This window comes from Xenopus tropicalis, chromosome 2 (assembly GCF_000004195.4).
Source record: "Xenopus tropicalis strain Nigerian chromosome 2, UCB_Xtro_10.0, whole genome shotgun sequence".
Lineage (NCBI taxonomy): Eukaryota > Metazoa > Chordata > Amphibia > Anura > Pipidae > Xenopus > Xenopus tropicalis.
Genome location: NC_030678.2, coordinates 114,805,589 through 114,816,655, shown reverse-complemented (window position 1 = coordinate 114,816,655; position 11,067 = coordinate 114,805,589). Strand labels below are relative to the sequence as shown.

The 11,067-nt window shown below is 40.7% G+C and overlaps 1 protein-coding gene across 3 annotated transcripts in view; it reads left to right on the top strand.

The window, feature by feature from the left end:
- The first annotated feature begins 3,078 nt into the window (after positions 1-3,078).
- cyfip1 (cytoplasmic FMR1 interacting protein 1) overlaps positions 3,079-11,067 on the top strand; it is a 55,337-nt gene continuing 47,348 nt past the window's right edge. The window contains exons 1-2 of one of the 3 annotated variants that reach the window (XM_004911814.4): positions 3,079-3,354; positions 10,577-10,703. In XM_004911814.4, coding sequence (XP_004911871.1) covers positions 10,587-10,703 — 117 coding nt within the window. In that variant the 5' untranslated portion in view covers positions 3,079-3,354; positions 10,577-10,586. Of the gene's footprint in view, positions 3,355-3,405; positions 3,608-10,576; positions 10,704-11,067 lie in introns of those variants that run through there. The other 2 variants (XM_004911812.4, XM_004911813.4) reach the window with 2 other exon arrangements.

Sequence of the window (11,067 nt, the reverse complement as noted above, 5' to 3'; positions counted from 1 at the left end):
TTCCATTTGAATGTGGCTCACTGGTATAAAAGGTTGGGTATTCGTGCCTTAGAGGATTTGGTGCAAAAACAAATCTAACATAATGTATGCCCTATACTAAAGCTGAATCATATAACAGATACATGTCATTCTGAAACAGCACCAGTGATTGTTGGTAGCACATATAATCAGGCACAGTTAGGGGCTTATTTATCTAGGCTTCCTATTTTAGCCCCAGATTCAAGTTTATTTGCACTAAAAATCACAAGTTTAAATATTGTTTTTAAAAAATACACATTAATCATTAATCAAAAACTCCACAAAAAAATGCAATTGTAAAAAGTTGGTCATGTAGAAATTAATGGCAGCTGTAATAGTTAAGATTTTACTGGTTACTGAATTTGAGTTTTGGCTACACATTAAAAATAATGCAGAAATTACAAATTTGAGGTATTTGAGTTTTTTTACGTTTTTATTTCATGTTCAGTATCAGAAGATCAGATTCATTTTCATTGGTCACAAACAGAACAATCACTCACAGATCATCACTAGTGATGAGCGATTTTGTCCCAAAATTCCCTAAAGATGAATGCCATGTGTCTTCTTTTACATGACCTTTTTTTATGCAGCCAAGCCAAGACTGGGATGGAATTGATTCATTTTTTCATTAAAAATTTTTTGAGATTCTATCAGACAAAAAATTAAAAAAGCAGAAAAAAGTATTTGCCAATGGGTTGTTTAGCCTTTCTTTTGTTAAGTGATATAATGGCACATCTATGGGTTTTCATCCTTCCCCTATGCTGAGGTCTTGATCTCATATATTGGTGCACATGGAACTTCTTCCCAGTATGTGGATGGGAAAATAACATACCATGAAGCTTCCCACTACATGTATGGCACCCTAAAAACATTATTTTCCCCTAAGTAAGCCACATCTCTTCTATCTTTAAAAGGGGGAGCAAATATTTCTTAACTAGTAGGTCTAAGAGACCATTGCATCTCCTGTAATCCATTAGAGGTCTACCTTGTTCCATGTGTTTATATATTTATAATATACAGTTTGGTAATTTCCCTATGGGACCAAACTGTAAATTAAATCCTTATAAACAGACCTGTATAAAATCACTCAGCCTTGTGCTATTATATAATTATGAAACTCCTCAGTGACATATAGTATCCCTATATTTTACAATAGGTGGTACTTTATTCACTATATATCTGCAGCCGTAGTGATGCAATTAAAGTTTTATTTTAACTCTATTAAATCAATGATTTCTAAAATAATTAAATATGCATTTTAAAGGGAAAAAATCTAATGATCAGATTCATCTACATCTCAAATTAGAAGGAAAACTGAAGGTGGGAGGGATTTTTTAGGGGAAGACACGCAGAGCTTTGTACAGCTACTTGTCACAGCTACAAAGCGCCAGAAAATCCCCTACCATAGACAATACTGAGAATTGCCTCTGCTAAAACACATGTATCGTGAAAAGCCGAACTTTAACAAGAAAGTTGGCTTTTCACTCTAATGTGCACGTGCCGGCCCAGGGATTTCGCTGGCAGAAGAAACACAGAAGAAAGAAGTGCCCGCTACAGGTACCCCGGGCTGGGGCTGTTTTCTCCTAAAGGGCACCAGCAGGGGTACAAGGTAAGCGATTTAAGTCACTTGGGGGTGCCTAACATTTTGGCACCCCCAAGTGACTTAGCCTTTCCTTCTCCTTTAATAACTTGTTTTTCTATTGAGGTCCTCTTATTGAAACGACTCCCTGGTTACTAAGGTAATTTGGACCCTAGCAACCTCCAAACTAGAAATTAAGACCAATTGCACACTGACTCAGAATATTACTCTCTACATCACTAACTAGTGCTGTGCGGTATACCGGTAAAAACCAAACACCGTTTTTTTTTTAAAAAAACGATATAAATTTTTTACATACCCCCATACCGGTGTGCGCGCTTCCTGGCAATTTTTCCAAATACTTCCGGGTGCGCGCGTGACGTCAGCGCCATCGCTAGGACTATCATTCAGAGTCGGATACCAATGTGAGCTGTCGGGGGTGCCTGCGGCTGCCTGGCCAGTAATTATATTTTATGTGAAGGGGATGGGGGGGTGTTTGGGGTGGGGGGTTATATTTATGTGAAGGGGATGGGGGGGTGTTTGGGGTGGGGGGGTTATATTTATGTGAAGGGGATGGGGGGATGTTTGGGGTGGGGGGTTATATTTATGTGAAGGGGATGGGGGGATGTTTGGGGTGGGGGGTTATATTTATGTGAAGGGGATGGGGGGATGTTTGGGGTGGGGGGTTATATTTATGTGAAGGGGATGGGGGGATGTTTGGGGTGGGGGGTTATATTTATGTGAAGGGGATGGGGGGATGTTTGGGGTGGGGGGGTATATTTATGTGAAGGGGATGGGGGGATGTTTGGGGTGGGGGGTTATATTTATGTGAAGAGAGTGCGTGGGGTGGGGGGGGGTGCGTGCGGATGGGGGGGTGTTTGGGGTGGCGGGGTGCGGATGGGGGGGTGTTTGGGGTGGCGGGGTGCGGATGGGGGGGTGTTTGGGGTGGTGGGGGGTGTTTGGGGTGGCGGGGGGGGTGTTTGGGGTGGTCACCTAATCATGCATGGGGAAAAAAAAATACCGTCAAATACCAATATAATTTTGAAAAATACCGTGATATAAATTTTTGGTCATACCGCCCAGCACTAACTCAAAAGTTAACTCAAAGGTGAACAAACCCCTTTAACCCTAATGAGTCTCAGGGGTTGGTTTCAGCTGTATAACACAGGCCTAAAGTTGGCAACACACGTTGCGATCCGATCGTTCGGTTAGTTAGAAGAATAGTTTCATAATATTTATCAGTTTTGCTCTGATTATAAGCTAACGCTTAAAAAGGCTTGCCTTATTATTTCTGCTGGCAAGTTCCTAGCCACCTGTGTGTCACGGTTGGATCGCTTCAGCTATGGAATACATGCGATATAATGACGAAAATAATGTTTACAGAGCCCGCAATCCAGCGTAGGTGCCACCCTCTGGCTATGCGCCATGCCCTGGTACAGAGAAGGGCTCACTCTGCACCCACAGCTCTGGAGGAGGGGCGGCCTACACTAGAGTTTGGGAGGAGGAGGAGCCGGAGCTGGAACTGTGCTCCTGCCCCCAGTTTGTCCTGGGAGGAAGGGTGTTTCCTTCTGTAACTTGTTCCGTGGTGGCTAAGTGTTTGGGAAGTTTCAGCCCGCAGTTCCAGTCGGGAAAGAGAGAGCGCACCCCTTATCCTGGTGCGTCCCGCCGCCCTTCATGTAAGCGGTGCAGCAGCGGGGAGCGCAGTGGGAAGAGTCCATTTTCTGAAACGGGGACCGGATACCTTCCACACACCCAGGGTGAGAGACCTCGGAACCACTTCTGTAATCTCTGCTCGTTCCACCACTCCCTTATTAACTTCCCCTACCTCTGTCTACCCGTCTCTGTCCTTGTTCCGTCTTTATTGCTGGCGTAAGCCTTGGAATGTTTAAAAAGTGGCTCTTCAGCTGTTGCACTACAATTCCCAGAATGCCTAGGTGCTGAAGATTTAGTTCTACTAGGGGTTTGCAAGAATCTTTGTTTCGGCTGCTTTTTTGAGCAAATTCGTCTCCTGTAAGTATTGCACGCGAAACTGGCTCTGACTATGATATTACATTGGTGTTTTTGTTAGTAATAATTGCTGTTTCTGTGATGGTGTTTACATGGCACCCTACACCCGAGGCTCATGTTAATCAGAAATGGGTGGTGGGGGACATAATACTGGAATCACTGGAGTGCAGAAATAAACGTCCCCAATCCAGGAGAGGGTGAAAGTATAAGTGGAATAAGTTTATTAATCATAGCATAATGGGCACAATAACCAGGGCTATGTAACACGAGAGTTTGCTTCATAATCCTTTAAATATATATGTAATGATTTGTGAGAGAATGCAAAACTCTGGCTAGTTGGCCTTTGACTAAGTGCAGTTGTCACAGTCTGGAGGCAAGAGGCTGACCCCCTGCCTTGAGAAGCAGCATTTACATTACTGGATATGCAGATTGTCTGCAGCTCTACATGATCCTATTACAATATGTTTATGGTATTTGTTGTTGTAAAATATTAGTTTAAGCTTGGTCAGTTTTCTGTAATTTCTTGATGTTTTTCTAGAGTCTCTTGTAATGACTTAGAATACTGTCACTCACAGCTGCAGGGAGGGAGCTACTTCCTCTGTGAACTCCCTTTTTATTTTGTTGTATTCCAAACGTGCCTATTTTTAATAGATCGCAAACAATAATCCCTTTTAACCAGGGAAGAGCATTATTTAAGGTGGCCATACACATAGCAATTCTGATCTTTCCTACCTCCACCTGCTGATTCAGCCCTGAATGCAGATTTTTCAGGCACCTTCAATGGTGCCCGATCAAAATCTTTGAACCCGGTCGATATCCACAGCCTTTGCGATATCGGTTGTCACGTCGATCCGCCATACATGCACCGAATATCATATGAAACTTTGGTGCGTGTGTGGCCAGCTTTACACACCATAAGTTGGAAGTATTACCAGTTAGACTGATGTTGTTATCCTCCAGTTAGAGCTATAGCACATAGGGACATATAGAGTGTGCTTGACAGAGGGTTTTTTCTGCCCCAGAAACATTGCACTTCTGCATTAAGGCTAATGCCAGACGAGGCATAGGGCGAATATTTTCGGCAAGCGGAAAATCGCTTGCTGAAAATACCGCCCTACGCCTCCTAGAGAATGGTTTATACAACTAGCAAAGAGGTTAACCAGCCAGGTAATATAGTATGGTAGGCTGACAGTGGGTATGCATGCTATCTGTTAAAGAGTTAATAGCTTAGAACTTTGTTGCAAAGAATAACAACCATATTCACACAGGTTTTCACACTAGTGTTCAACTCTTCGCAAGGATGTCTCAGTGAGACAAACAATGACGGTTGTTTGCAAAGTGATGCTTTTATACAAATATGTTTTGGACCGGTGCCATCTTTGTTATTATATCTCTTGTAATGGTTTCCTAAACTTTGTTTTCAAATATTGCATCACAGATACTGATGATTTGCTTTCTGTCTTTTTTTTTTTTTTTTTTTTAAAAACTAATTTTCAATTATTTATTTTTGTAAATCTGAATTAACTCAATCTTATTCTTCTTTGTAGCAGATCATTAACTCAAGCCCAACATTTATTTAAAATGTAATAGGCAGCAGCTGATGCTGCCTATTACAGTGTAAAGGCACACGGAGCTACTTAGTAGCAGCTACTTCTCAGGGCTACTAAATACCAGAAAATCCCCTGCCATTGACAATACTGAGAATTGCCTCTGCTAAAACACATGTAGAGACAATTATCAGTAAATGATCAGCATTGTCTATTTTAGAAACCACAACAAGTAGCTGCTACTAGTAGCTCCGTGTGTCTTCACCCTTAGACCCTTCAAGTGCCTTAGAAAACTTTGTAACGGCAGCTGTTACCATTTAATATACCAGTTAATACATTTTTGATACATTCATTGCAGGCTGTTCTCAGCTGCTGAAAAAAGTATTTACAAATGTATCAAATGTAACTGTTTTAGAAAGCTGGAGTCCTGTCTTAGCTGTCTGCTGGGAAACATAAGAGGAAGTCATTTAATTTTGAAAGCTGTAGTGGGAAATTATATTTATTTTTGGAATCAGGTAGAAATAAATAAAACAAGCATGGCATAAGTGTGAAGCATTTAATGGCTATATATAATTATTTTTGTGTGTCTCTGAAGGTGGTCACATGACTGAAACTTTGTAACACTCAGTAAACCACTTTTTGCTGTTTTTTGAAAAAAATTGTGGAAGCAGCACTTGGTTTAACACTGTGTACTTTGGTTGCTAACAAGCACCCAGGCGTTTAACAACTTCACTGAGTGCTCCCTTGCCCCTTTTAATATATTTATACATTATTTATCTAAACTGTAATTCTATAAGGAGTGGAGTGATTTTAAAGTGTCGGGTGCCAGACATGCTCCATCAAATGACAGCACAGTGCTTACTTTTTTTTTGCAAAAAATGATTGTTAGTTTTTACAAAAATGGCAATTCAGTCACTGGGATACACAAAGTTCTTGTGTGGAACAACCAGTTGTAACATGTCTAAAATATTTTTCTAAAATATGGCCTAAATCTGTGTGAGGGACGAGTCCTTATGTTCATCACTCACAGTGGAGCTCAAGGATATTCAAGTGATTGTCGACGATCTGCTAAATATTAGTGCAATTTTTACAGAATGTGTGGTTGGGCACTTACCTGGTACATTAGCCTGCATGCCTTCTGGTCAAAGCATATGGTGTAAATGCAGGCCTGTGATGTCCTTGTTTGGCCAAACAACCCATAAATGAATGTGCTGAATTTGCCCACTGGTCTGTTTTACCTGATCAGCTTCAGTTTGATAGCACCAAATGATCCCAAATAAGCAATTTGGTGGGCTAAACAGAGCCATACAGTAAAAGTATGCTGTGTTTGTATGGCCAGTTAAAGGCGCAATGAATAGGGCTTGTGCTAGACATACTTTTCCATATTGTTTCTAAAAAATGAAAAGATGAAAGCTACTCCATGTTTCCCTCTTGTGGAGTATATCATTTTTTTTTACAGTAAACAACCTTCTCCCGTTATCTTTTTTATTTTGCCTACAGATAAGCAGGAGTCCTTTATGTAGTGGAGTGATCTATTTGTCTACCCCACAAGGACCAAACATGAAGTAGTTTTAGTTTTCTTTTTTACACTTTTAGGGCTCTGGCACATGGGGAGATTAGTCGCCCGCGACAAATCTCCCGTGTCTCGGGTAACTAATCTAATCGCCGGTGGGATGGCATACGCGGCGGCGCGATTTCACTGAAATCGCGTAAGTTTCCTCTCGAGGCAACTTGCGTGATTTCACTGAAATCGCGCCACCACGTATGCCATCCCACTGGCGATTTACATTTTCGCCGGTGGAATGGCAATCCGGGGAGATTAGTCCCCCGCGAACAGGGAGTTTTGTCGCGGGCGACTAATCTCCCCATGTGCCAGAGCCCTTAGGGCTGTGGCACACCCTGAGATTAGTTGCCCGCGACAAATCTCCCTTGTTGCGGGCGACTAATCTCCCCGATATGACATCCCACCGGCGAGAATGTAGATCGCCGGTGTGATGGCATACGCAGCGCCATATCGGGGAGATTATTCGCCCGCAACAAAGGAGATTTGTTGTGGGCGACTAATCTCAGCATGTGCCACAGCCCTTAAGATCAGAAAATAACTAAAACCATTATCCTTATTCATCATTAACATAACAGCCAAATCTCCCTTGTTGCGGGCCTCTAATCTCCCCGATATGCCATCCCACTGGCTTGAATGTAAATCGCCGGTGGGATGGCATATGCAGCGTCACAATTTCCTCTCAAGGTAACTTCTGCGATTTCGGGAAATTGCCGCGCCGCATATTGCCATCCCACCGGCGATTTACATTGAAGCCGATGGGATGGCATCTCGGGGAGATTAGTCACCCGCGACAAGGGAGATTTCTAATTTCTAATCTCCCCGTCTGCCACGGCCCTTAGCTCAAGCCCTTTTCATTGCCACCACTCACTACTACCCCCATGAGCTAGTTTTTTTGTGTTTGTTTTTTAGCTTTTTTAGTTTGAACCCCCCTTAGAGTCCAACATACATATGTAAACATAATTTTTAGGTAGCTTTGCTATGGTTCCAAGAATATATGGAAAGCTGGTAGGTGTTCACCTCACATTTCTCCCTAATCTACCTTCTTACACAGGTACACCTAATTTGTGAGACCAAATCAGTTCTACGATTGAGTTCTGTGCTCAGCACAGAACATTTTGTATAATAATATAATATAAAACTCTGCGGAATGAAAACATAACTATATTATGCAATATGGCTTCAATTGATCTCATACAAATCTTTAAAGATTTTTTTGTGTGCTGTGTATACAGAGAGATGGATGGATCTGAATACATACTAAATCAGTGGTCCCCAACCTTTTTTTGCACCAGGGACCGGTGCAAGACAATTTTTCCAAGGACCGGCAGGGGTGGACGCGCATTTCAGGCGCATAATAAAACAAAATAAACTAGTCAGTGCATAGTATATAATTATTACACATATAAGGTAAATGTAATTATTTTATTTAAAAAAGTGTTTTGCATCATTATGCGCGCAATGCGTGATCCACATCATTATTTCCGCAACATGGTAATTTGCGCCTTTATGCGCGCAATGCTTCGTTCCCAATGTCATTGACGCAACGCATATCCACCACAGCTGGGATCAGAGGCGGCCCGGTGTTTGGGGACCCCTGTACTAATGATATGCTATCGCACAAATTTTTCTATGCATACCAATTTATTGTGTGTTTTGCCCTTAAAACCTGTTTATGCCCGAAGAGCAGAAAAGAAAGCCATAATTGGGTACATAGTCGTAAAGACATATTTTACTTTTTTTATCAGCTATGTGGTTTTCTAATTGAAATGTTAAAAAAATGAGTGTATCGTTATTTTCCATTTGCTCCCCACTTCCCCTCTTTCTGTGATGGTGTTACTGACAGCGCTTACAGTTTTAGCCTTGCACACAACAATTTTTTATATTTAATTTTGCTGCCGCTAGAAGCAAATGGATATTTTAAACTTTACTATGAAGAATCCTTTAAAATGTGTCTTCAGTGCACCTGCGCTGACTGCAGTTCCTAGGGATGTAATTATGACCTGCAAAACTGTGAAGGAGATAAGGATGACAGCCATGGCAGTGATGCTTTTTCCCAGTGCAATGCAAAAAAAAGTTCTGTGGTTTCACACATCCTAATGGGAGGAGAAACCTGACTTTGCAGTATTAACTACTTCTCTAAAACTTTTTTTTTTTTTAAATGACTTAAAACAAAAAACAGTGTTGCAGAAATAATGTTGCTGGTGGTGCATCTTTTTTTATTATTGCTAATATGGAAAGAACATGAAGTAGGAACACATCACATGCAGTTTATTATATTTTGCTCCTTAAATGTTTGTCATTTCTACCATTATCCTTTCAATTTTAAATTAAGGTTGGCCCCACATTGAGCAAGACTGGTGAGCCTGGTGACCAACAGTCCATGTGCAGAGCCCTCTGCTTTACAGTAGTATCCAATCATATCCAACTGGCAATACAATTTTCCTGAGTATTATTGAACATACTGTTCAATTTTATTATTTTTATTAATTCCTTTTGATGTTGCAGCAGATTTTAGCCCTCAGATCCCAGGCATTCCTGAACAGATCCCATATTTGTTCAATAAATACTATATTATTGATTATTTTTCACAGATGCATATTAAAAAACAAGCATATTTTTGCTTTGTGTATGTTGTGGCAATAATAGGGCAGGTTGTATGCCCTCTTACAAATGATCATTTCCCTTTTTCTTTTAAATGTGTAGTATATGGCATGTTCTGCTCCTGCCAGTAGGATTTATATCAGCTGTTTTTCATTGGTTGCATAGTAAATGATAAAACCATGTCGGTGGCATGTAATAAAAATGTGAGAGCAGACATTAGTTTTTTGGGTTTTTTTTCTTCATCATATCCATAATATCTTTAATGTATCTCTAGTGTGAATTGTAAAGCTAGCCATACACTATAAGATCAACTTGTTTGGCAACATTTTTTTCCCCGATATGCCCATTATTCCGACCCTCGGGCCACATGATCGAATTACAACGGGAAAAAGAGCGGTTGGAGTGTGGACCACCTCAATGAGCTGATGCAGTCCCTGATCCAACGGGAAAATCAATCCTGCCTGCTTGATATCTGGATATCAGCTCAGTTGGGTAGGCCCTTTGGGGGGTCCCCATACACAGGCAGATAAGCTGGCTAGCTTAAATCTGTCCTCCTGTATGGCCACCTTTTAGAGTAAAAAAACTTACAAACAAGCTTTTTTTTTTTTTCAGTTTGACACACACCTTGAGATGCAGGTTTGAGTAAGCCTAGACACATGAGCTAGTTGATTCCATCATATTCTCTGTGGCGGTATCCATGAGCCTTCAGACATGTGTTTTTGTATAGTGGTTTCGACCCACATACATAGAAACGTGCATTAAAAAAATGCATTATATGTGTTCTGACACATTCAACCTGCACGTAAATGTACATTTAATCTCCCCTGTGTGAAGGCATCAAGGCATCTGTGGTATATTCATCTCTAAGTTATTTATCTCTATTACAATGTACCACCAATTTCCTTTTAGTAACCACACTGCTCAGGTGCTCCCTGTATATCAAAACCAACTAGTGCTGCAGTGAGCAGCCACATCTTTTTCTTTCTCACCACAACTGAAACCAATTTTCTAATGTTTACCACATCTTTTTTTAAATGTTGCTAATAGTGATTTTTCATTGACTTTATGGTAAATTAGGCAGGTTTTTGCAAGGTTAGGAATTTGTCAGAAAGCTGTCTTCTAGCAAAAATAAATAAAAGTAAATTTTCCTATGATATGATACATAGATCATAAATGCTGAAGCCTGTATGTATGTGTTTGTATATGTAAAATAGATAAGCATTTTAATAAATCATGACTTCTTTGTGTACATTTTCATAGGAACCCAACAATGACCACCCAAGTAACACTGGAGGACGCTTTGTCCAATGTGGATCTGTTGGAGGAGCTGCCATTACCAGACCAGCAGCCCTGCATTGAGCCACCTCCCTCCTCAATACTGTTCCAGGTATATGCTAGCAAGACTTTCCAATCCTGTTCTTGTCTAGAATCTAAATTCCTATCTAAGATCATTGGTGCAGTACAGCATGAGTTATTATAAATAATACCCTCTAAGATTATAACTTTGTTAATAAGAAAATACAACAAACCAACCGATTTCCTAACTACATTTTTTGCATTCTTGAAGTAGACAAAAAGCTACTTTATTTATACAACTAGCACTACAAAAAATATACACACAGGGGGCACAATTTTGGATGTTTTGTTGATGGATCAATTAATAGCAATGTGGGTAACAAAATGCCTGGAATCATGCCCTGCAGATCTACATGTTTGTTCTATCATTTGGTCTTATAGGTCAGGCACTTACA